The sequence below is a fragment of the Pogoniulus pusillus genome, chromosome 9 (genome assembly GCF_015220805.1).
Source record: "Pogoniulus pusillus isolate bPogPus1 chromosome 9, bPogPus1.pri, whole genome shotgun sequence".
NCBI lineage: Eukaryota > Metazoa > Chordata > Aves > Piciformes > Lybiidae > Pogoniulus > Pogoniulus pusillus.
This window is the reverse complement of record NC_087272.1, coordinates 18,975,500-19,002,824: the sequence shown is the minus strand read 5'-3', so window position 1 is coordinate 19,002,824 and position 27,325 is coordinate 18,975,500. Positions and strand designations below refer to the sequence as shown.

The 27,325-nt window shown below is 37.4% G+C and overlaps 1 protein-coding gene across 7 annotated transcripts in view; it reads left to right on the top strand.

The window, feature by feature from the left end:
• Positions 1–27,325, top strand: part of FSTL5 (follistatin like 5) — a 270,731-nt gene that overhangs the window by 30,110 nt on the left and 213,296 nt on the right. For 4 of the 7 annotated variants that reach the window (XM_064148747.1, XM_064148745.1, XM_064148746.1 and 1 more), the window contains exon 2: positions 25,764–25,902. In XM_064148747.1, the coding sequence (XP_064004817.1) occupies positions 25,764–25,902 (139 nt within the window). Of the gene's footprint in view, positions 1–1,593; positions 1,926–19,717; positions 19,960–20,313; positions 20,335–25,763; positions 25,903–27,325 lie in introns of those variants that run through there. The other 3 variants (XM_064148748.1, XM_064148749.1, XM_064148744.1) reach the window with 3 other exon arrangements.

The window sequence follows — 27,325 nt, the reverse complement described above, 5'->3', positions numbered from 1 at the left end:
GATGCAATGTTGACTCTATATCAGTTTTGTACCCCTAAAAAATGTAAGCAAGGAATGCAGTTTTAGTCTGTCTGTATTTTTTTTTGGGGGGGTGAGGTGGGGCTGGGGGGGAAGAGCTTAAGGGAAGGGCTTAAGACAAAAAAGCAGAGAGAAATGATAACAGTGGTTCAAAAGTATTATGCAAGTGCCAGCCATGCTGACTTTATGATAACTGGTGATTATAAAGAGTTGGATCAAAAAAAGTCAGGTTGATTTGGCTATATATTCTGTATTTTGTGAGTAAAAGTTAATGTGCTAGTTTGAGCCATGACCTAATTAGCAGTTGAATAAGAACTCCCTTACAAAATAGTGATAATGCAATCTAACCTTATCTGTCTTACTGTTTCCTATGCTAACTAGTTAAATTATTTTAGTACAGGATTTACCTAGTTTTACCCAGTATTGTTTCTCACTACAAGTTTATACTACACGTAGACACAACTCTAATTAACCTAGCATTCTTGTGCATGTCAGAACAGCTGACCTCTACCTGGCTTCACCCCTAGTAATGGCTGATTTAAAGACAGTTTAATACTTTAATCTGTAACACATTTTTGGAAAAGATCTGAAGCAGGTAATATAGAATGACAGGATACTTTATCTTCATTTTGAAGATTCATCTTCATTTTGAAGATGAAGTAGCTACTCTTTAAAAGTGGTGGAATGGACAATAAATTAATTTGAAAGTAATAACTAAACCCGTTTTTTTCACAACAGATTCAAGTTGTGAACAACTTCAAACTATTTATTCTTTGCTTGACATCTGGAAAATGTATTTCTAATATTTTAGGCCAGTAGCATCTGGGATTTAGTCTGTTTTCATGTCTGTTCCTATTCATCCGAAAGTATCTGTTTTCTTTCTTTTAGAGCACGTAATTAATAGTCTTACCCGAGGGTATGTTTTACATGACTAAAGATGATTCACGAAAACACGCTGATGTTTTGGCATGAGTTACCGGTGAGGAACTCTACCTCAACGCTCGGGCGCTGAAACTTGTTCTGCATGGTGGGGATTACAGGCACAGGCTGTGCAACGCCTTCGTCGTGCTTGAGCTTTCAGATAGCCGATTGATATATTAAAGCTTATAAATATTGCATAAGATGTACCCCGCACTAAAAGTGGAAGCGAAATAATCTCCTGTGCCCCGGGTGGAAGCTGCTGGCTTCCGTGCTTCGCAGCCTGGCTGCCCCAAGCGCTCTTGCTGCGCGCCGCCGCCCGGGTAGGACCTGGCTTTGCAGCCTGTGTGCCGACCAGGCGGGTGGGGGCGACCGGGGGACAGCAATGGCTCTGCAAAGCGGAGACGCAAGCGGGGAAACGGTGAACTCCATGAGGGCAGGAGGGAGGGGAGGTGAAGTAGGAGACATTACTTCAGCCCGCCCCATGAGAAAAAAAACCAACAACAGAAATAAAACTGTGGCAGTCGCCGTTGGTGCAAATGCGGGCGGGGGAGTTGCGAGTAAGTTTCCGTGCGATTACAGCGATGCCGGCAGCTGTGGGGGCGCGGCGCGGGCCGGGGGCGGGCCCGGGGCGGGGCGGGCCAGGCCGAGCGGAGCGGAGGCGAGCGGTGGCGCGGCAGGACTCGGCGGCGGCGAGCAGGGCCGGTGCTGTCCGCGGCTCTGCGGGTGCTGAAGGGCAGGCGGGCGCCCCGCGCCGCCTCCCCGCGGCGCTCGGTGCCTGGGGCTTGGTCTGGGTGCCGGGTCTCGGCGGGAAGCGTGGTGCTGGGAACTGCTGCGAGTTTGCTCCGGACTAGCTGGCTCCCGCTTCGGATCGCCGTGCGTCCGCTTCTGCCTTTGTGTGACGAAGAGGTGTTCCTGGTCGCGATTCTTGCACGGGGACCCGGCACTGGTTTTATCTGCCTTGCAGACTTTAGTGACTCTTAGATAAGGTAAGCAGGAATATTAGTTGTCTTTTTCGGTTAATATCTTCACGTTAGCGGTGGTGGGGTGACAGACGGATGGAGAAGCTGGCAGTTAAAGGAAGAGCAAAGTTGGAAGCTCGTCAGCCCTCGGGTCACTGAACAGAGGGAGCACTTGGGAAAGGGGTGCACAGGCTTCAGAGGAAAATAGCTCTGCACACAGATGATGAATTCAGAATGGAAAAGCAGAGGCTTATTTTTATTGGAAACTTGCTGTCAGGGTCAGGTTTGAATGTTGGCAAATAGTTTATTTTCAAAATCAACTACCATAGAAAGGTATCAAAAGATGTTACAGACACTGTGTTTTGCATAAATACTAGTTTTGGGTGACAAGAAAAAGCTCTAATTGATTCCAGCTGGGGGAAGAAGGGATATGTAAGGTCATTCTGGGCAGTAGTGAGCAAAGTAGGAATTAAAGAGGATTTAAAAACATAGCCTCATGTTTCTCGGTTCCTGTGCCTGCCTCTATTAACAGAAGGACTGCAGTACTTTACTTCATGAGCAGTTTAATGCTGTAACACTGTGAACTTGTGAAACACTACCTTTCTGAGAGGGATCATCTCCATCTCCAAGGTCAATGTGTGTGTGTGGGGTTGTGTGCCTGTCAAAGTTGTGGATTGTTTCCTTTGGTATTGATTGATGAATGTCAGGCCTTCCTCCAAGACGTATGTAAAAATGAATCTCTGTCTTAATCATACTATATTGTGTTGTATTATAGGTTGCAATGTTGGACTGCTGTTGTCTGTAATGAATGGAACTGGGAAGTGTGGGCAGATGAAAAGTCTTGCTATTTCACCAGTGTTTAAGCTTTCACAAGCTTGGTAGAGTGCTTGGCTTCACAGGTGCATTTTCTATTGCATCTCTGAGTTGTTAGAGTTCTGCATCACAGAGCTGAGTGCCATGCAGAGGTTTCTAGATGTACAGGGCAGAGTGCCATACAGGGATTTCTACACATATAGGGCATCACGCAGGGATTTCTGTCTGAGATTAAGGCCGATTCCAGCAAGAACGGACTACTGCTGCTGCTTGTAGCCAGTGCTACTGAGATGGCTGAATAGAACAAACAAGCAAATAAGGTCTTTGCCTGATGTTTGTTAGTGTTGTATATCACTCCATATTCTTGCAGCTGTGACAAATTTTCTTTGAACATGTAACCCAAACCAACCACGGCTGTTTTTTTACATGGTTGTCATGCACAAGTGCTAGCAGTTGTGGTAACTGTGAGTGTGAGGTAACTTTTGCTGAGTAGATGAAACTGACGAAAGGAGATCGTTTCAAATTGTTGTGGCATTTTTTTTGTTCATGACTATTTCTTCAATGTTAAGATGGGGTGTTTTTAATGAACATTTTTAGCAGCTAGAGTATAAAGATAGCCATTGGGCAGCAGTACAGACCTACTGAGGAGTGCAGTTGAAAAGCAAGCAAGCAAATTGAGGAGACTGTAGTTTAGGTTGCCAGCACTTCAAACTTAGGTAGAACTAAGAAATGCATGTGTTAATATTCTTTCATCACTGAAACCCCCTGCCTTCCCCCCCTCCCCCCCATCCCCCCCAAGTTATAAAGTAGCTATCACCTTCCCCTATCAAACAATAAGGAAAGAAAGAAAGAAAATGTATTACACAGTACTTGCACTGATTACAAACCCTTATTAATATTCTCATCAGCTAGGACAGTTCTTATCATATGTCATTGGCAAGAATATTAATTTACTTTGAACTGTTTGGATATATACTTAAATAATGATCCTTTTTTGAAGTATGAAGATTAAGGATGCTTGCTTTCTAAAGCAGACATTACAAAAATATTTGGGAGAAGTTAATTTTGAAGAATATGGTGCAAAGAGCATATCAACACAAAAAAAACCCAAAAAACAAAACCACAACAAAACTACCAAACTAGCCCAACCCATGAATTGTATGGCCAAACTTTTGACATTTAACTGTAATATAAAGGGCCTGAATCTTCAAATTCTTGTTCATTTGAGTAGTCTTTACATGTGCACATGGTTCTGTTAACTGCAAAGTGCCTATATCCCTTATTGCACAAATGCAATTGATCTCATTGAGATTAGTGATTTTATAGGCATCAATCAGATGGTGAACTATGATGCTAAGACATTAATTTTGTGCTTTTAAATGTATATCTTACATCTCATTGCATCTTCTAAAATTTTGCCTTTGTTTTGGTCTGCTTTATTTAATAGATCATGTTTTAAAAATGGAGATTTGAAATTACTCTCAAGGAAGTAAATTGGCACTCACATGTTTCAAGGAACTGGTGTTCTAAATATACATCAAGTGTGCTCCATAGACGTTTTGGTCATCTGTTCTAAAAAGAAAAATCTGTCCTCAGTAATAATCCTTCTTCAAGCACATTTTTATAAGGATGTGATTTTGTGTAGTGTGTAGTTCTGAGATCTTTAATAACACTGTTCAAAGGCTGAAAAATAAAATGCATGCTTATGACTTGAATAAAAAAAGCCCAAACAGCTGACAGCAGAACTGAATTAAATTCAGGAAGGGTTTTTGTCAAATATCATTATTTAGGGAACATCCCTGTTTAAAGGGATGCTTTATACATTTGGCTTACACTCACCATCACAGAAAGATGGTGCATGTGAGGGCTTATATACATATAATTACTGATAACCACAGCATGCACATAGCCTATCAAATGAACTACAGTTGCATTTGATAGTGGATTACTTAGCTGTTTGCTGGGCTATAGTCTTGAATGTTAAATGGTCACTCAGTAAAACCTCAAATCTAGGGCTGATCAGTTCTAGGTGTGTTCTAGATCTATCTAATCATGTCAGTTTTCATTCTGGTCATTTTTTTTCCTAAGTTATCCAATAATCCTCAGTATTTGTTTAAAAAAAGGCAAAGATATTCAATACTAGAGGAAAAGAGCTGTTGCAATCCTATAAATTGTGTCTAGGTTGATGGAAAGCTCACAGCGAGCTGGCAGTGTGCATGTGCAGCCTAGACAGCCAAGCGTGTCCTGGGCTGTGGCAAGAGCAGCGTGGCCAGCAGGGCGAGGGAGGGGACTCTCCCCTTTTTGCTCTGCTCGCGTCAGACCCCACCCGGAGTACTGTGTGCAGTTCTGGAGCCCCCAACACAGGTAGGACACTGAACTGTTGGAGTGAGTCCAGAGGAGGGCCACAGGGATGACCAGAGTGCTGGAGCACTTCTGTTATGAGGACAGGCTGAGAGAGTTGGGGCTCTTTAGCCTGGAGAAGAGAAGGCTTTGAGGAAACCTTATAAGGCCTTCCAGAATCTGAAAGGGGCCTACAGGAAAGCTGGGGAGGGACTGTTTACAGGGTCTTGTAATGACAGGACAAGAGGTAATGGGCTTAAACTGGAAGAGGAGAGATTCAAGCTAGATGTTAGGAAAGGGTTCTTTCCAGTGAGGGTGGTGAGATACTGGAACAGGTTGCTCAGGGCGACTGTGGCTGCTCCCTCCCTGGCGGTGTTCAAGGGCAGGCCGCGAGGCCTTGAGAGACCTGTTCTAGTGGGAGATGTCCCTGCCTGTGGTGGTGATCTTTGAGGTCCCTTCCAACCTAAACCATTCTGTAGTTCTAAGTAAACTTTTAATTTTCTTGAGACAAATACATGCAGTTCCAAACTGTTGTTTTATATATAATTAACAAAAAAAGCCAATGTGTCACTCGTCTCTGAATGTAGAGACTGGAAAATAATGACAGGCAGACTCTGCTTGGTTTCCTTCATTTGAAGCCTAAATAGAAATGTGGAGCTGCAGCACAAAGAGTTGTACCTTTTAACAGTTCTGGACTTAAACATTTCAAGATGAAGAGGTTAGATGAAATGTAGGTAGCCAATTCTGAATATTTTTCTCCAGACCAGGAAATATTATGGGAAAATTCAGGGCATTAAATATTGCAAGAGTGAATCACAAGCTTAAGGGGAAGAACTTTTTCTTCAGTTTTTCTAAGCAGAAGCGGGAAAACAATAGTTAATTATTTAGTGTAAGTTGGCTTATTATGGTGTTTAATTTTAAAGCAAAGTAAGTAGATTAGCAATTTTATTTGCAATTCAGTTTAATCCTGTTTTATAGTTCCAGACTTCAAATTCCGCCCCCCCCCAGTTTTTCTAAAGCATAGGGAATAGAAGTCAGCAGATGAAAGGGCTGGGAAGTTGTTTGCATAAGATACAAATATTTAATGCAGTGTGCCTTTCCTTGTTTCTTGGTAGACAGGCAAAGATAAAGAACATGATTTTATATTACCAAAACAAAGTTGAAACAGTGCATTGAAACTTTCTGTTTGTGGTAAAGAGATATGGAGAATGCTGGGGATTGCACAAGAGTTGTGGTTAATCAGCACCTTTGGAAACAGTGCCCTGCGAAACTCCTCCTAACATCTCTAAGATCACTAATATCCAGGGAACATAGTCAAGAGAAATCAAACTCATAGATTAAGTCTCTTTTGTGCTATTTTACAAATTCTTTCTTTAGGTTTTGGGGTAGATGAATAACTCTTTTTACAGTGTCTTTTCTCTTAGTAAGTATATTGTTTGCTTTTCCAGCACTTAGGTTTTTGTTAGATGTATTTTCATTTCGACGGGCCAGTGCATTTAGATTTCTGCAGTTAGTGTGGCAGAAGAATGGCAGAAATGCTCCTTTGGTTGTACTAGCCAATGGATGTAATGAAGTTCACGTTGGTCAAATTGTTGTTGTCCAGCCAGGCATGATTCCTCACCATGTGACCTGAAAATATGTATTTACTATCAAATAAGGCTGAATGTAGATAATAATATTTATGCAGATAATAATATTTATGCAGATATATACCCTTACTACCTTAGAAATTATCAGTTGTCTGTTTAATCACCTTTTCCACACACTAAGGGAAGTTAGTGTTTAATTATTTGGCTGCTTTCTTCAGTTGTGCAAATCTTAAGAAAATAGTACTGAAAATTTAAATGAGCAAAGAGTTGGCAGTACTTGCATGGAGCGCTTGAAGTAGGTTGAAGTTCACAGCTAATTTGCATTTGAATTAATTGAGATTGGTGTCCAGCAGTGCTTTTCAGAGCAGGCTTCAGAAGGACTTTTTTGTGTAATAAAGTACTTGAAAATGTTAGTTGGAAGATGAAGGATATTTAAAATACTTCTTTCTTTTTCTTGTAGAGTGAGTGTTTCTCTATTTTCCTCTTAATAAGGCTTATATAACTTCTGCAATATTTTTACCAAAGAATGGGTGTTCCTGTGTTAAAACCCAGTGTTATTTTTTAATATGGCATATTAGAAAGTTTCTGAAATAAACTTTGGTTTCAAAGTTCCTTTATGTCTACAAAAAGAAATAAAATAATCTTAAAACAGCTCCTGGTACTAATCAGATAAAATGTTATTCCTTCCTAAAAGTGCTCATTTATCTTTCAGATTATTACTTTGCATATTTTTGCTTTGATTGGAAACAAAATATTGTAGATGCTTTCCGCAGTGTAACTCTGAATTGTATGCATAATTTATAACAGAACTTTTTGTTAGAATCATTATACTTTTGATCACATTTAAACAAACCCATGAGTGATGAAACAAAACCAGCTAGAAAATTTCCTTCTTCCACAAGTAGTGGAAATAAACTTCTTTTTCAAGTATCTTTCAGACTATGACATGATTTAAAGCCAAGCATGCTAAATTGTTGGAATTTAAAAAAATATACTCTTTCATGAACTTTGTTTAAAACCCTGCTGCTAATTGATATATTAATTAAAAATTGCATTAGATTTTGTCAACCATAATTACTAAGAAAGAAAGGAAAAAAACACTTTTGTGTCATTGTGGCAGATCAATGCAAATCTTAATTCATCTGCAAGAGCAGTTTTGTTTCTGTTAAAGGCTTAGTATAGTACCACCCTTGTTAGAACTATATACATACATAATCCTGTAGCATGAAGATGGTGATAGTCACAATCTTCCAGAGTGTAGAAACAGGAGCAGCAAAAGTATTTGATACATCAACAGATTTTCAGGGTAAAAAATGATAAATCAACTGCAAGAACATGGACAAAATAATGGTTAAAAAGTTACTTATATCCCTTCTGAATCTCTCAATTTCCTTTCATGCTCACTGTCTTTTTCCTGATTTTGTTCAAGTTTATTGCTAGTTTTCTTGCACAAGGGGCCCCAAAATAAGCAGCAGTACTCTAGGTATGATCTAACACAAGATCACAGAATCACAGAAGCATTCTGGTTGGAAAAGACACCCAGGATCATCGAGTCCAACTGCTATCTCTACTCTACAAAGTTCACCCTTAAACCATATCCTCCAGTACCACAACCAGGGCTGGTGACTCAACCACCTCTCTGGACAGCCCATTCCAATGTCTGACCACTCTTTTTGTGAAAAAATGTTTTCTGATATGCAGTCTAAAGCTACCCAGTCACAGCTTGAGTCCATTCCCTCTTGTTCTATCAGTATTTACCTGTGAGAAGAGACCAGCAGCAGCCTCTCCACAATGTCCTGTCAGGTATCTGTAGACAGCAGTGAGGTCTCCCCTCAGCCTCCTCTTCTTCAAACTAAACAATCCCAGCTCCCTCAGTCGGTCTTCATGAGATTTATTTTCCAGATCCTTCACTAACTTTGTTGCCCTCTCTGCACTTGCTTCAGCACCTCTGTGTGTGTTTGATGTTACCAACATTCAGAAAAGCCACAGCGTAGATCTAGATGTAAAGACAAGATACCTATATATAACTGAAGAAAGGAAGTAAAATATCTTTGGGGAAATGATGTGTTCTATAATTTGCCATTTTTTAATGTTTGCTCCCCCCACCCCCGGAAAGCACAGCAATGTGGCCTGTAGTCAAGACCAGCATAAGGATGCCTGTGTTGGCTACCATTCCTAGGATGTATTTGTTCCCTGTATGAACTCAATGAGAGTGCAGGAAAAGTACAATTATATGTAATTTTTAAGATCACATTATCCACATTTAAAAGTTACTAAATTTTCTTTTAAGAAAGTGTCCTTGGCAACTTGATTATTATTTTTACTTTTAATGAGGGATTCATTGTATAAGCATATAAAATGAAGGATTTTATATATAAACAGCAAGTCCTAATGTCTGCTTTCTGAGAATAAACCCTGGTGTAATTGAAAGCTAAATGCATGTGAATGAATGAACAATTCCCAACAGCTTTAGAATTGCAGAAGCTGAAATTTCTATTAATATGGCAGAAAATAAAGTATTGTACTGAATTAAAAAACAGATGCACCCTATTAATTTTGAAAGTGCTATTTGCATTTGTATTTTGCTTTCAGGAGAAGAACAACTATTTTGGTGCATTTTAGACTGATTTTTTTTGGGTCATTTCTGCACTGCCATTAGCTGCGTCTAATTTTTTCTGTCTGAGAATCTTGCTCAAGTCTTAAGTCATCAAAAAGTAGAAGCCTTTTTAAGATGTAAAGTTTATACAGCATCTTAGTGACTATTCACTTTTTATGAAAGATCTGAGATCGTTGAACTTGGCAGAATGAAATCTGAGTACAAGTACCTTTTGGTAAAGGTAGGTTTTCTCAGTGTTCTCCAGGTATTCCTCAGATCTGAGAGCTGAATGCTCAGAAAGTGGTCAGAAAGCCATCATAATTTCCAAACTCATTTAGCCATACCACTATTCATAGAAGTGCAAAAAATGGGTACTGAGATGAAACATTTTATCTTAATGTTTTACTTTTTCTTCACTAATTCTTTCAAGATGGAAACATGAGTTTGGCCTATTGTCTCTTTTAATAGCGAAGAGCCCACATAGAAGGAAGAGAGGTCCTGACAGTAGTTTTGGTTTGTCCTTGTGAAAAGTGGGATTCAGTCATACATGTCCTCCCTCTCTCTGTGCAGCAGCCAATGTTAGCTATAACCTGACCTTCAGTGAGAAATCAATGTTTTTAATCTTGAGTGTTGATTTTTCAAATTGAAATACAGTTCATCACGTTGCTGTTCTTCCCTATTATCCAGTCCTTTGACAGAGATAATTATTATTTAAAATAAACTGCAAGACACAGCACCAGGTTATGATAGTTTGAAGAAGGACCATATTTTTGTATTTATTTCCTCACCTTTTGTGGTATATGAACCTTAACTAGTATAGTAAAGAATTCATATTTTAATTTTGTATTGGTTAGTCTTCTAACATTTATGTTATGCATCTCTATTTATACTACCATTATACTCTTATGCTATTTATAACCCAGGAATAATTACTACTATGGCATTATTTAAACAAGAAAATTCTATTTCTATTTTAGAATTTATGATTTTTGCTCCAGGCTGGTTTTGATAAACAGTTTTAATTCTGTAAAGAGTGTTCTACACATTGATGCATGGAGTGATTTAATTATTTCCTTGGGACACTGGAAGAAAAAAAATGTAATTAACATCACTCATGAGATTTAACTTTTGCATTACTCTAATTATTCTTTGAACTGGAAACAATTCTTAAAATTAATTTCAACTGTGTTACTTAGCTAATATTACATTTTAGTCTACTGCCTAATGATAGGCTGATTCTCTTCTCTTTACATGTAGAGAACTGTTGTCACAAAGCTATTGTCTGCATTTGTATGTTCATGTGGCAGCCAGTGGAGTAGGGGGAAGTTAGCTGTGCCCTGGGGATTTAATTTGAAACATTAATAGGACACTTCAGGCATCTTAAAACTGATCTTAAAACTGGTGTTCTCCATGGCCGCACATCTAATATTTTACTATATCTGTGTCCTTTATAACTTTTCAGTGCAATGCTCACCTCTAGGCTCTCAGTATTCTTCCATGTGTAAGTAAACTTTTAAAAGGGCTTCCATGGTTCTCTCAGTAAAAATATGTGATGTATACATAAAGCAGTATAAAGCTATACTGAAAATTTGACTTATAATTCTAAAGCCTCAGAAACCAAGATCAAAAAATAACACCTCCTCACCTCCCATTATCATAGTTTTTGAGATGGAACAGCTCTCCTATTAATAAAGAGATAAAAATTAAAGCTTGTGATATGACTTGCTGACACTAACGATATAGTGTTTTTCTTACTTTGTGTGCTACACCTGACTCCTACATGAACTGCATGAAGATGGTTCATAATTTTTATTTTATCATTCTCTGCTTTCATTGTGACAGACAAAAAGTCTATATTTAGTGAGATATTCTTGCGGTTTTTCATTATTTGGGTGTTTGTGCCTGGTGTTGACTTGTGTAAACATTAGAAGAAAAAGATATATCATGAAAATTTAATGGTCAAAATATAAGCAGAGTCCTGTATCTGTTCTTTTTCTCTCGAAGTGAATAGTAGATTGTATACACACATTGAAATTCTGAATTCTAAAGATCTACTGGTTTTATATTTGGCTTCTTCCAAGAAGAGCTGCAAAATTATATGAAAGTATTGCAAAACTCATTGTTTGTTTGCTTTTAAAGGTATAAAGTAAAGGATCTCATATTCAATTTCCTTTACATCTGTGATTCTTTAGGCCTCAGATTATCATTTTGATTTTCATTATCAATCTCTTATTATGTCACGCAGCAGAAAGAAGCTGTGGCACATTGATTTGTATCCCTGTAAGAGCCAGTTTGGTGTTTTGAAGAAAGGAAAATACTCAGTACTTTTGGGGGTTCTTAAGAATTCAGTTTCCCACTGGTACTGTGTTTCTGAGGTGATCTTTGGTAGAGTCCACTAATTTACAAACTAGGCAAATTAAGGAGGACAAGAAGGAATATATTTTGCTGAAAGGAGTTATTGCTGTCAGTCTTGTCAGTGAATATGTAAAGATGATAGCTTCTCAGCATATTGTATGTTTTACATATTGACTAGGTTTGTGAGCCAGTAAACATTAAGAAATTTACATCACTCTTGACTAATATCTGAAGGATTAATTCAATCATAGCCCTGTAAGAGTTGCATCAGAACAATTTCTGTTGGACAGATGTAAGGCATAACTATCGTTTTTTATTATTTCTGTGATTTAGGTCCAGCAGTAATTATGCACTTCAATTTTTCTATATTATCTTTTTTTTTCTCCCTGCTTTTGATAGTAATTTCACAAATGGCCTCTTCCTGAAAACAAACCAAACCAACCAAAAACCCCCAAAACCAACCAACCAAAACCTCCACAAATCAGTCTCTTTTTTTTTTTTTTTTTTGCTGTTAAAGATTTTTAATTATTTATACCAATTTCTAATGCATTAATCTTGTAACATTTCATGGATTACAAAATACCAAGGCTTTAAAACTGAAAACATCTCCTTTAAGTGGCTGGACTGAGGCATGAAGAAATAGAAAAGTACTACAGAAAAATGTCAATCTTCTTTCAGTCAACATGCAACATAAAAGCTGAATGAATATTCAGTGAATGTTAATTTACTGAAGAAGAGTGATAAAAGTGAATCTTCAGAGTTGAAGTTTCCTGACTGAAAATTGTGTCTAGGCAAATATATCCATCCAAAGTTTGTTAATAAGTAAAGGGGAAACAATGCAGAAGAAATTATTTTTAGAATTTAATTATACTTTATATAAAACTGGGGGAAAAGCTGGTATTATCGCTATATTTGATGTCTTCAAACATGAAAAAGTACCTTTTGAAGAATGACATTTCTAATATAGTACATTTTTGAGTTTACCTCATTTCTCAAGATTATCATCCATTGGAGAATATAAAATAAATGTCTGTACTTCCTAGGGGCTTTGTATTGAGAATCCTGCTTTTGGTTTATATTAATGTACATCTATAGCCAAAAGAAGCTGCAAAACTGGTATTAGAGTAGACAAAAATCAAGTAATTGTATGTATAAATTAACAAAAGTTTCAGAATGTGCTCTTAAATATCCCTGGGGAAAAAAATAATTATACACTGAGAAATATGTTTTTCTCTTGCTCCATGTTAAGAGTGTTCTTTTTATCTTCATCAGAAATGAAATCTTAACGTAAGGTATTTAGATAGAGGGCAGAAGACTTTGACACATCTTGTTAGAAAAACTGTTCTGGCTTGCTGGACACTATAACATCTGCTAAGGGCCAAAACATGGATGAAATAATCCTAAACCAGAAGACCATGACTCATGGCCCACCATAAGAGAGTCGAAGGATGATGTAGCTACTTCCTTTACAGTGTCTGAAGAGGGCCTGCAGCAGGGCTGGGAAGAGAGTATTTACAAGGTCTTGTAATGACAGGACAAGGGGTAATGGGTTTAAACTGGAAGAGGGGAGATTCAAACTAAATGTTAGGAAAGGAGTCTTTCCAGTGAGGGTGGTGAGACACTGGAACAGGTTGCTCAGGGAGGTTGTGGCTGCTCCCTCCCTGGAGGTGTTCAAGGCCAGGTTGGATGAGGCCTTGAGAGACCTGTTCTAGTGGGAGATGTCCCTGCCTGTGATGGGGGGGTTGGAACTGGATAATCTTTGAGGTCCCCCTCAACCAAAAAAAATTTTTTTAAAAAAAGGAGGGAAGTCTCTCATAGCTAATCTTGTGACATTGTGGCTACTTTCCCTTCTCCCATCTTTGAGTGGAAAAAAATTGTGGAACTACTCATGTGAAAAGAGAAAATAATGATTTTGTGCTCTCAAACTGACTGAAAACTGGCATGGTAAAATTTCCATTAATATTATCATAGTGAAAATATGAGACTAAATCAGACACCATATGTGCAGCTCCACACATAATTACTAAAAGAACACTTGTAATGAAGATTATGGCTTTGTTTTGAAATTTGCTTCCTCCAATTTATCCTTCCACACATGCTATTTCTGGCCATCTGCAGGAAATATTATAGAATTAGTCAGTCGGCAAGTCTAGCAAGAGAAGAACACTAATGGTAAAAATCTGTATTACTAAAGAAGTCTCCTAAATTACTGGGTGCTCACCAGGGGCTGTTATGTCCCACAATGCCAACGTAACTCTTTTTTCCCTGATATGGGATTGAATTAAACAACAAACAAAACTTGAAACCAAATAATGCTGCTTTAGCATGGATGTTAATGTCAGTGTAAGTTAATGTCACATAGTCAAAACAAAGCATTACAAATATCATCTGCAGGATGAAAATCTATTATTTCTGTCTAGACAATTCCAAGAGTCCAATGGCAGAAAAAGACTCTTTCTTGTTGTGGGATTCATAGCCAAGTTTATAGTCACAATTATGTAAGACAGGCACTCGTGTACTAAGCTTGCATAAACAGCATTTCAATTATATTTTAAGTGTGTTGTGTTGATTTAAAGTTTATTGTGCTCATTTTGATGCAGTAAGGCAAGTAAAGCTATGAATTAGTGAATAAGCTATGTATTTATACATTGTGTCTAATTATATAAGTACTTACTGGGTTATGGTATCAGAAAGCAAAAGATAAAAGTATTAAACTGTTAGTCCATCATTTTGCAGACAGTGGAATTGGTGACATGATTTAAAAAACATTTTTTGTCTAGTTGAAGTGAAAAAGCTTTTATTGTGTAATATTGAGAAAATGTGTCATGCACAAACTATTTAAATAGTATAATAACTGGTTTATCTAAAGACCAGTTGTGCAATCTTTTAGTTTGTCCAGGCTTAAAAATGAAAATGCTGATTTAAATGCTAAAAAAAACCTCAAGCAACCTGTACTGGAATTAAGATTAGAGAATATTAACAGAGTGTCCAATTAAAAAAATATAAGAGGAAAAAATGTTGGTCGTTACAAGACTTGTACAGAGAAAGACTAGGAGTATTAAGTAATCTGTGTTGGGGCTGCTTCTGTCCCTTCCATCCTGTTATATCCATTGATGATTCCTTTCTATCCTGCTGACCAATGGTATTCACATATGGAGTGATGAGCTGGACTAAGGAGTTGATTGGGATATAAATTAACTGTTGTTACTGCCGTTCACCACCTCAAGTCATTATCAGTTGCAGCATTCTGGCTCAAGATCATCGTAAGCTCTAACGGAACTAACAAGCTTTCTTCAAAATCATTTGAAACGGATTTGAACTACTGTGTTACTATGGGCATACAGTAGACTGTAAAATAATTGTCCAAATTAAAGTTGAACAGAACAGCAGAGTCCTAGGACTTAAGTCAACCAGGCCTAGTTAAATATTCCAACCCTTTACACCCAAAGATGTAAATTTAGGCTTTTCTTTCAGTGCTTCTATCAGGATACTTTCTCCCTATGGTATAAATTCAAGTGGGTGATGATCGCCATATGGAAACATAATTCTAGAAAGAGACTGCTGGGAACAAACAATGTTACAGGTACATCTACAGATATGTTTCCGATGCCCGCTTATGGTTAAATCGAAACAATAACAAAAAAAGCTACAAAATAGTTCTTATAGAGTACTTTCTTAAATATCTCCTTTCTAGATTTGCTTCTTCCTTGGGCCTTCAGAATACTGCAAACTAAGGGCAAAATGTAGACCTGAATCCAACCTGTCTGTCATGGGTGGTGTTCAAAGAAGTCAAGTGACTTTGCAAATAGGGGATAATTTTGTATTATTTTAATAGTGCTACTCTCTTTTTTTCCCCAGTGTGCATTATCATACGGTGCACTGGGAAGTTAGAGGAACTCGGAGGCTGCAGTACTCAGATGGGCTGTGGATAGGGAGCAGAACCTAGCAACACATCTCAGACTGCAGCTTGAGTTGTCAGTCAGGGCTGGCTTTAAGCACAGGAAGCTGCCGAAAGGAGACAACTACTGGGAGAAAGCAGCAATGGTTTTGCTCTTTTGCTTATGCAGAAATTGGAGCTACTGCCTGCAGTGCCAGTGTTGGCAATCCTGTATTAAATGAGAACTTAGGGAATATGAGCAGTATGCACTGCTATAAGGAACATCTCCTCTCCTTCCTTAGCATCATCCCCTTTCCCCTAATCCCATGCCCCATGTCAGTAAGAGGAACAGTGAACCTGATTCTTCAGTATGGTCCCATGTATTTACTGCCTTTATCTTTCTTTAACACTCTCATTATCTTCTTTCTGCTGGAACGTTTTATTGCTACAGGAATAACTTGATCCCAGGCCTTATTTTTAGAGGAGGCAAAGAAAGAAGGCTTGACTTGGGTTTGGCATCAGCTGTGATTCAAAGTGATCTCTGTGCTGTAGCATTCTGGCAGATAAAAATTATTATCCTTCACTAAATATACAGAATGTATCATTTACTCAATTATATACTTAAGATGTTGAAGATGAGAAAGAAAGGAAGATTTTTTTTCTGTCTGTAGGCAGGGTGATCCTGCGTTCCCATGAAGGACCAAAATGAGAGATTTTGAGAATATGAGAATCATTAATAAGAAACTGATTAATAAACAAAACAAAACAAAAAAAAATCTTTGTTAGAGGGTAATAAGAAATATTTTAAATTGCTGAAGGGTAAGCATTCCCAGATGTTCAAAATACAGACAGAGGCAAGAGGAACATTCAATTCTTATTGTGTGAGGATGATTAACAAAGTCAATACTGAGGATGCATTCAGGTTGACAGCAATGGATTTATCAATAAAGGGCCTGTGTGTAGCTGCAGTACATGGTCATTTGTCACTAATCATCTGACCAGCATCTGTGGCTGAGCAGTTGGGATGTGATCTTAAGCAGTGCCTCCTGTCTCCATGTTGCCGTGTTGTATATCACAAAGGTGTTCTAGACAGTCTCCAGAGTCTACATGGTTGGCTTGAAATTTGGAACAGTGTTATGGTGAGGAGAAAAAGGGAGCATAAACTTGTGTCTCAAGGAAATTGGGTGATTAAGCTTGAAGTTGTAGTTTTAGAGCAGTAACTTCATGTGAGATGAGAAGTGAGATGCTCCAGCCTATACACACAGTTTGTACCATGGTGGGACTTTTTGTGCTGACGTACTAGAACATAAGCTATGGGTTCAGAATGTATAAAGGGGAGAAGTACTGAGTTAAGGGTCAAAATGACCTTAAGAATGTTGTAGCAGACAGCGTTATGTGGGATATGAGCCTGCAGTTTGTTAACCTTTGCTTATCTAGTTGCAAACGTACGAGGGCTGTCTTGATGAGGTATGTACTGAGGTCTGTCTTAATGACCAATTAGGATTTGGCATGATCTTTTAGCTTGTATATTAAGGTATATAACCAAGTGCTGAAAGTACAATAAACGGAACTTAGCTTGCATCAAACTGCTCCCCATATCCCAGTCATGGCAGTACCATGATTCAGGTGATGGCTGCACTTAAGTCATCTGAGATTTAACTTTTTGGTGAAATGTACTTTTTTTCTTCTGTTAAGAGGCTCTTCTTAGTGTTTCCTGACACCATAAATGATCAAAACTTAATTCCAGTCACTTTTACACAAACTTTTCCCTGTATTTCTATTGTATAAGTAAAATTGAAGATATTTACCTTCTTGCATTTTCAAAGCAAAGTGTTTAAGACTTTCTTTTTTTTTTTTAATCAACAAATGAACACAAAAATCTGTTTTTAATGTATTACACAGCAGTGGTGATGGAGAGACAAAATTCATTCCTTTCACATACTGTCTGTTTCATCACCACATATTGGCTGTTCCTTACATTCTTTTGTGTTATCCCCATAACATTCTTCTTAGAAATAACAGTTTCTTTAGCTAATGAACTCTTGGAAAGAAGTCCTGTTTCACAATCCATTTTAGCTATAAGCTCATCAGGACACTGTAGGTTTTTCTGGTTTACTGTCAGCTTTTCTCTAATAGATATATCAGAGCAATATAAAACTATATGAAATAGAACTCCGTTAAATAACACAAGGTGATTAAAACATAGCAGGAAATGAAGGTTATGATCCTAATGAATGAGGTTGTGATCTTACAATAAGAGAGCTATATTATTTTGTTAGAAATATCTATGCAAAATCTAAAGAAGGCTGAACTTGTTCAATGAAAAATGAATATGATCTATAATGATTAAGTTTACTACACTTCGTAGAATGTAAAAGGCTGAAACAGCTGTCACAGTTAACATTATTATTTGTTCTTGGAATATGTTTGTTTTAGTTCTGTAAAATCTCAGAACTGCATGTGTTTGTTTCATATTCTTCTCAGTCTATTAATTTCATTCTACCTAAAGAGAGAAGATCTTTCTTTTATTCACTTGAACTTTAATGTCCAAGTGAGGCAGCAAGTCTAGCAGATATCAGAGTTTCAATTCAAATTGAGGTCAAAGATATAACTTCAAACTTGTTTCTAGTATTCTCAAAGAATGCAGCTAAGATGACAGGTTCTGGACACTTCCTCAGTTGCACTAGTAACCCAAGCCATCTTTTTGACTGACAAGAAATTACATTTTTTTTCCTGTATTTCTTTCTGACTATGCTGAATTGAGGCTCATGAAGAAATCTGACCTTTGTGGCAGTAAAGAAGAAAGACAGACAAGTCCCTGCAAAGCAATAAAGAAGAGAGGTGAAAAACTCCATAGCACGTAAATTTAAAAAGAACTATTCAAGTTCAGAAGACTTTCCTCTGTCTGTGTTACTTCTGTGGATGGGTAGACACAGACTTCTTTTAAAGACAATGAGAACCAACTTTGGATTTTATTCCTTTTAGTTAATGGCACTTAATTTTAGAGTTTTGTTACTATCCTTGTGGAACTTAATTGTCACTAAATCCTCTAAACAGAGTAAGAGTCTGGATGCAGCATATTAAATGTGGATTTAAGAGTTGTTTTCAAATAGGCCAGGATTTCATCTGAAGTTGACTTAATTATATTAATGCTGGAACTGGGTGCTGGAGGGCAAATACATTTTTTGTTCAATCCTGATAAGGACAGATGGCCCTCAGCTACAAAAGACCCTGTTTATTTAAACAGCTGAACATTCATCAGTCCTCCTGCTTACTGGTCAAACTGTAGTTTGATCCAATGACACCAATATCTGCATCCATCTTTATTTTCTGTCATGTGATGATTTGGTATTTCTTATCAATGTTTGTACTGATGTGTATACTCTTAATCACACAAGGGTGAATCCATGTCCTTTGCTAAGCGTTCTCTTGTGTTCAAGGAGGTAAAGGAGCTCATGACTCCTTGCATGTCATGGAATTTTCCATATTGCATTTCTCTCTGATATATAGAATTTAAACTACCAAAATATTTGTCTGATTTCTAAGATGGCAAATTTGATATTTCTGATTTCATGGTTGAATTCCTGTTGGTTCACATACTGCCATGATGACAAACATTAATCCTCTGGGATATTGAGGAACTAACTGTAACAAGTTTTCTTAATAAAGAGCAAAAGAGGCTGGTTTGCTGTCAGTATAACTTCCAGAAGCTAGTACTTTATATATATCAGTGATGGGAAAACACCAGTTTCCTGAGGCTGATACTGAAGTCTTCAAAAAAATTAGATCAACAGGCACAACTTAGTTCCATTAAAAACAGCTCCCCAGAGATATGTGAAATACAGTACCTTCATTTTGTTTTATTCTTTCTTGTGGTTAAGATCATGTGAAGAAGCAAGGTTTAAAATTGCCATTTGCCACTGACATCAAGGTATTTGGTGTGATTCTTAAAATAAATAAGTAAATACGAAATTAGAGCACAAAGTTAGCAGGAAAGATTTCACCTAGTAAGTGTCCCAGCTGCACCTGTGTTATGATTGTTTTGACCTTTTGGAAATGTCCTTGGCACGTTCAAATCACTTGTGTCTGGGCTTACAAGAGCCACCTGTAAGCCTTTAAGCCTAATTCGAGTAAAACGCTTCTAGAAAAGCCCTGCCCAGGTGTTTCTAATTTACAGCCCTCCACAAAGACTATGTGGGCTTCTGTTGTTGTCCACCACCACCTGACAGTGCAAACCAGCACGAGGGCAGAGAGAAAGCAATTGGGAGAGACAGGAAAGACTTGGTCTTTGTGCTGTGATACATCTCAGAGGCACCTGACATATTTGTGATGTCCACACAAAGGCCAAATGTGCTTGCACAAGGCCAGGACTGCAAGGGTATGCACTCCATGCTTCTGCTGGTGCAGCATGACAGTTTTGTAATTTAACTCGGGAAAGAAGTAAGGAGGAGATGGACAGGAGTCAGCAGAAGGCAGGATTCATCTGGCATGGTGAGTGCTTTTCATGAGATTAAAAAAAGAAAGTATTTCTCTGCCTGTGTGTTCCAGCACACGAGCTGTCAGCAGCATTGCTGGCGGTTCTGAAATGACTCTGCCAGCCTCTTTCACTGAGTGAAGGATGAAGAGAGCGTGTGCTTGCGCAGTCGGTGGCTGTAACCACACAAAGTAGCTGCTAAGAGACAGAACAGATTGGTACACAGATGTATGAACTGTTGGCTGCCGTGGTAGTGTTGCATTTTGCTGTTGCAAGTCCCAAGCCAGCTGTATACATTTAAGGTGACCTGAGACCTCTGGTTCTGCTGCTTCTGGAAGAGATTTAAAGGGTGACTACATGAGGTGTGCTGGTCATGAAAGCTGGCAGCAAAGGTGAGAGCCTCTGTCACGACACTGGGATCTGCTGTCTGTGTAGCATTTTAACAAGGACAAACTTTGCTAGATACAGAGTATGGCTGCATTCATAGAAAGAATCTGATTTAGGGATTACCTCTTAAGGAATTATTTTTGATGTGAAAAGATGACCAGCTTGGAGATAAGATGTCCTTTGAGAGGTTTTTGAGAATGTGGACTGTGTGTGAAGATGTGGGGGCACTAGAGTCTAGTACAGTAGAGGTAGGCTAATGGTAGAAGACATACTTATGGCGACAACTTCTGCCACTTCTTCAAAACTCATGTAATAATCACTGTTTATACAAAAAATACCCCGTTTGCAGATTCCTTTCTGCCATGAAACCATAATGATTGGTAAAAGCATTTTAAGAAAGGATGATAATGTGACAAGTATTTGCATCCATTGCTATATGCAATGTGGTTCTCAATGTCGTAGGAAATGAAAGATGGTTTGTATTTATTACTATGCTTGTAATATTAACCTACTGACATCACTGAATATAGTGAAAGAGCTTAAGCTCTTTTTCTAATCCACACCAAATAATTAGCTTTATTCTGGAAAAAAAAAAAAAAAGAGAATGATAGTATGTAAAAAACCTGAACATGGCATGTCTTGCATGTATACAGTACTACTCCTTGATATATGAAAAAAATACTTTATGCATAGTATCAGGTTAATAGCTGATGTACCTTCTCTGGAGTGCAGTTATCTAGCCAGTGCTTAAGATTTAATTTATAATAATTTGTAGCTGCATTAAGTTCAGCAAATCAGTTTATTGGGGCAGAATGGTTGTATTTTCAAATGAATTATGTCTTTGTTCTTAGTGCCAAATATCTTGGCTGGCCACCATGTAGTAACACAGAATGAGAGCATAATAGCTGAAGAAATAGCTGAAACCAAGTCTTAGGAAGTGTCATAATTTTAAAGATATGTACCTTTAAAAATAGGGCATTTTTGTATTTAAGTGTATATTTTCACTCTTCATTATGAACTGCAGCTAAGCCAGCTTTGATGGATTTGTTTTTTTTTTTCTTTTTGCCCACTGTGTGTAGATGTACATTCTCACCTATGGAAATGGTTGTGCCTAATATGATATATTTTTTAATCTATTTTTGAAGATTACAGCAAGGGGAGAGGTAAGATGGTATATATTTTCTAAACATTATGTAAATGATCATGTCAATTCAATTATTTAAAGAAATGTACAAAAATCCTTTACTTTCCACTGCTGCTCTACCTCCAAATAGAAGTAAGGAGCAAGTTATTTTAGGTATCATGAATATACAGAGTTCATAGTTTATTTCTTCCTCTTGATTTATATCCAACAACAAATTCTGGAGCTGTAATGAAGCTTTGAAAAACTAATTTTTATTCCTTCACTTGAATTCTTTAACAGTGTAAGGAAAGACCTTTTTAGAAAAACTTTAAATCAGTAGTTAATAGTAGCCTTGTTTGAAGGAGAAGTGTGGGTTTAGTAGTAGTAGGTGTTTTTTTTTTTAAATAAATAGCACTTAAGGCTGCAACAAATTCAATAGAAAATTTCTGATTTTTAAAAAATTCTATTTTTTTAAAATTTCTGAAAAGACAAATAATAACTGCAGACACCCTACATACTTTGGGGATTTTATGTGGCATCTGTCCAAAGAGCTGACTTCTTTAATTTACATTTTAAGTGGTCATCCAAGTAACAGGCAATGAAGTCAGAAACTGAGCATGTAATAATTTTCTCTTGGGCATGTACAAAGAAGTCTTTCAAGGTCAAGCAATTTTCAAAACTATAAGGATTCTATTCTTTCACACCACATGAGGGTAAAATATATGCAGTTTAGATGGGAGGATGGTGGAATGTGGCTGCCCTTACTGTCTTCAGTGAAATGACTGTTCTGCAACCTAATTTTCATCGTGCAGAGAGATATTCCACAAGTGCACAAAAGAGGCAAAGGTTCAGCTGTGAATAGCTAGTTTTAGCATGCATAACTTCTAAAACTAATCTGATTCTGACCTTAAAAGTCAACAATAAACTATTTTCAAAAACTCCCCCCCCCTACAAACATGAATAAAATGGTGTTTTCTTTGAGATTAGAAGTCAGGATTCTGATTTCCCTCCTCCCTCTCCCCTCCTCCTTTCTTATGGTGAACTTTTTTTGTAACAGTGATGCTGAGAACTCATACAGAGGCGGTGAGGAGAATTGCCATTCCATAACATGAATTCTCAGAGTTCTGAATTTTATCTTTTTTTCTGATATTTCAAGTCAGTGAGCTAGATCTTTTTGTTATAGTTAAAGTCTACTGGAACACCTAATTAGCAGTTCTGTTTTGGTGTAAACACAAGGGGAACTCAAGAAGACTTGCACTATCTTTTTTTTTTTTTATTGTCACCTTAATATACAGTTACTGAACAGATGTAAACAACAAGCCTCAAGTTATGTTAAAAAATCTCTCTCTCTCTCTAATAGAGCTTGTTGTCATTGTTTCAAATCATTCACTGCTTAATACATTCTGCAAGAGCTCTCCTAGGAGCGGTAGCTCTACTACATGTATTAGAATTGCTAGAGTACCAAAATAAGAATACTTGAAGAGGAAAATGCTGGAATAAAGAGTAAAAAATGAGAAGAAATCTTGAATATGGTTATTACAGAGTCTCAAGCGTTTTAAGCATTAGTTTGAGTTAAAAGTATGACTAGGCAAGCTGGTAAAGTCAGATGGAATGAGAATGAAACAGCAACTGTTAAGTTGTTTTACCAAGTTTACTATTCCCCAGAGATGGGTAGTAGATTTAAACAGGGTCCCATTACTGAAACTGAATAGAGGCAAGGCTACAGTCCGTTTAGTACCTTCAGTATATCCACAGGAATTAATTCTATGCAGCCCCTGCCTTTGGGCAACTATGAGAACAACTGCTATATGAAGAATGATGAGAGTCAAAACCACAGTTCATATAACAGCTTTGCCAGGAGCATGACTGTAAATGATACAGGATAATAAGTGATCCTGAATTTGCTCACATTTTATGCTCAGCTGATTTCCTATTAAAAAGGAGATATTAGGTAAAACTTTTAACATTCTGAACACACTGCATGTTCTTAGGGCACACTTCTGGCATTTTGTACTTTTTCATGTATTTGTTTATTTTTAGCAGAGATTTCTATATTACCAGATGAGTGTGAGATAGAAAGGGGGAAAAGAAAAAGGGGGGGGGGGGGGGGAAATACCCCACGCATGCATAAGTCAGACAAATGAGCAAACTATTCTGTTTAGCCTGTATTTTTTAATCCTGGAATATGGGACTGAGATGAAAAACTTCTATGCAGGATAAGTGGTGAGGATCAGCTTGCAGTGTTGTTTGTTTAGTATGATAGTTTCAACACGGACTGTGGAGATCACTAATATATAACAAATATCTCTAATAGGTACAGAAACCATTTATGAAATGCAAGTTTCTGTGTCTATTAGGAACCATATAAGGAAATTCTCCTGCTATATATACCTCTGAAATCTATGAGCATGATTGTTACAGTCCTTCCAGAATTCCATTCTTATCTTTATGAACTTTTAATGTCCTTGTCCAGTCAGAGGCAGCTCTGAAAGCGAACTTTTTTTTTCTACAAGGATTTTCTCATCTATTTCAGTATGTAAGTTTGTCAAGGTCTTTAACATTGGAAATAGTTCTATGCATTCTTCCAGATTGCTTGGTATCTCTCTTTCTAATATCAGTATGTGATATACAATGTCCTAATTACATCTTAATGGTTCACACTTTAGTGTATGAGAGTAGCTGCATGATGTAGGTTTAGTATATCAAACCAGTCTAGGTTTGCCTTGAAAAAATCAATTTTTTTGTTCATTTGAATAGGAAATAATTTTTTTACAACTTTGTTTAAAGTATATCAGAATATTGCAATTAGTACAAACTGAGTTCTTGTGATGACTGCAGGATGACAAACTTCTGGACAGAGTGCAGACAAATTCAATGAGATCTATAACTGTGCATAATTGCATACGTAATACTGTAGGCAGTCAACCAGATATTGCTATTTACTGTTAATGTGTACCTTTAAAATATAGTCTCACACTGTTAGTTTAACATTCTGGTTTGATATTAAAATTCTGAATAGCTGAGCTTCTCTTTTAATGGAAAAAAAATATTTTGTCAGCTCTTAAAAATGCCCTTGTTCTCTTCCTTCATTTAAGTAGCATTTCAATTTGTGAAGGTGAAATATGTTGTCCTGGGTTAACACAGTTTGATCTCACAAGCAAGCCCCTGTCTCATACACAGATGGGAGGGAAAGTAACACAAACAAACTGTCTGAGTTGACATAAGGAGTTTAATAAGGTCATTCGTTATTACACTACCTTAATTATAAAACTGCAACCTAGAAGCAGCAACACTCTGAAGTTTAAGCCCCGTAATACTTTGTTCCAGCCAGCACTTTCATTTTGAATCTGAATGAGGCAGAATGGTTTTGAATTACAGCAGCAGATTTAAACTCAACTCATGACATATATGCAAGCACTCTGCAATATAAAGCATTGCATAAGAAGGAAACATTTGAAGGAAACATTTCAAAGCATTGTAATAAAGATTCATAGGTAGGTTTGAAACCTATGATTTTTCATGTAGTTACATAAACTTTGACAGCATGCCATTGTTTATGCAAATAAGAATAGCTAATGAACCCCTTCTCTATTTACAGTAAAAGACACTGTTGCAATGTTATGAAATACCTGGTAATATTTTTCTTGGTTGTGGTAAATAACATTAGACAAATATGGAACAACACAAGTTCTTCACAGAGAGAGTGATTTGCCATTGGAATGGGCTGCCTGGGGAGGTGGTGGAGACACCGTCCCTGGAGGCATTCAGGAAAAGACTGGACGAGGCACTAAGTGCCATGGTCTAGTTGACTGGTTACGGCTGGGGGATAGGCTGGACTGGATGATCTTCGAGGTCTCTTCCAACCTGATTCTATGTACAAAATTGCACCAACAATAGTATTCGAAACAGCTCTTTCTGCAGACAAACAATATTCACTAAATATCATTAGCACTGATAAAGAAACATTTATGGAGCTTCCTGAAGTGTCTTGTGACTTAGCAGTTCTTAAAGATGTCATCTGCAATTTTGGATTTATTTCTAGTAAGTAATAGAATGCAAGTGATTGTCATATGAGTTTTGAATAGTGACCACAAAATGTTTAGCTTAGCACTATCAAACTGGTACTGTGGCCCCAAATACTACTACCTTTTTTTTCTTTTCCTCTTTTCTGTCAGACCTATTACCCTATTTCTGTTGTATATATTCAACTCTACACAAATGGAACATCAGTACTGTATTTTTTTATAGTATATCTTCTGCCAAAATAATATTGGAAGTCTCTCAATTAAATGTTTCCTTTTATTTTGACAGGACCAGATCTGTAAAAATGTTTATGTGGTGGTCAACTCTTTTGCTTCTTGGATGCATTTTGCTGGGAGCAGATGGATGGCCAGCCAAGGAAGGATATGACTTTAGGCCTTATCATCCTCTAGTAAGATTACGCCACAAGGTACAGTTCATTCTCTAGTACTTCTGACTTTACTCTCATGATGAAGGGATTAATTACATACCAATTCTGTCTTATTTGTGTTAGTTGGACTAATTTCAGAAATTAACTTCTTCAGAAATAACACCTGCAAAAATATAGACTTGATTTGAGAAGTAAACAGGAGTTCTTTTGATTTGAAAGCCCAGAAGTCTTTCAAAGATACTGAGCAAAGATCTCTTCTAGCTTTAGAAACTAAAGAATACACATGAAAAACAGAAACTGAGAGCTCTGAGAAATTGTATCCTAAAGCAACTGTCAGTATCTGATTAAGGCAACAACTTGTCCCAGCACTCAGTGAGTTTCAGACCAAGCAACAACCAGGGCAAAGCAATATGGTGTTGAAGTTAAAAAAACCTTGTCAGTATGAGGTAGATGTGTTTACGGTGTTTGATGAATTTGGGAGTTTTGAACCATGGAATAATGGAGATGAGATACAGGGCTTCCCGCCTTAAAGTGCTGTATGCCATTCAACTTTCATCCACCTTTGATATGAATCCAGGACTTGCAAAACAGTTGATTGCTAAGTGCTGCTGCTGATCTGGTAGCTAGAAAGGAAACTGCTTGGCTCTGATGGTTCTCTAAAACAAAGAAAAAGACAATAATATCTCCACAACCGATCTGCAGCTACTATAGACCTGACCAACTTCTTAGTTTCTTGATGTGGTAGTTGTGGGAACAACGTCTATGAGCCATAAGGTCTACAATCAGGTCAACAAAGATGAGAAAAGAACTTCTTTACCTCCTTCTGAACCAGAGTATTTCAACTAAGAAGTCTGAATTATAGTGAGAAACTCAATGTTTTTGTTTACATTTCAAGGTCTGGCTAGTTTAATTTCTCAGTAATTTCAATAAATTGACTTGATTCTGTCTAGCATATAAAGAGGAGGAACTGAAAACAGAGTTCTTGAGCAGACTATTTGCCTGTTAACAGACTATTGTATTCCATGTTGGTTATTGAAAATTTCTATGGAGTGGAAAAGAAAATATTAAAATTTAAATTCCATCATACAGTTTTTCATACTCTATACAGTATTGCTGAATCAGAAGAAAATTGTGCATCAGGCCCCAGTCAAGCCAATACATAACTGTATAAGCATGCAAGTTTTTACACCATTCTCTATTTCTGAAAGATCTGAGACTCAGAATCTCAATTTGATTCCATTTATCAACTTTAAATAAAATACAACAAATTAGAACAACAAAATTGCTTTGAAATTTAGGAGAGAGACAGACTAGCAATGAAACTACGTAATGAACCATGTGATAGAGAAATTACACATCTGAAAAAAACCAAACCATACAAACCCCGTAAATTTTACTGTGTCCATGGTCTCTGACATCTGGAGAGCAGCCCTGAGGAGAGGGACTTGGAGGTGCTGGTGGA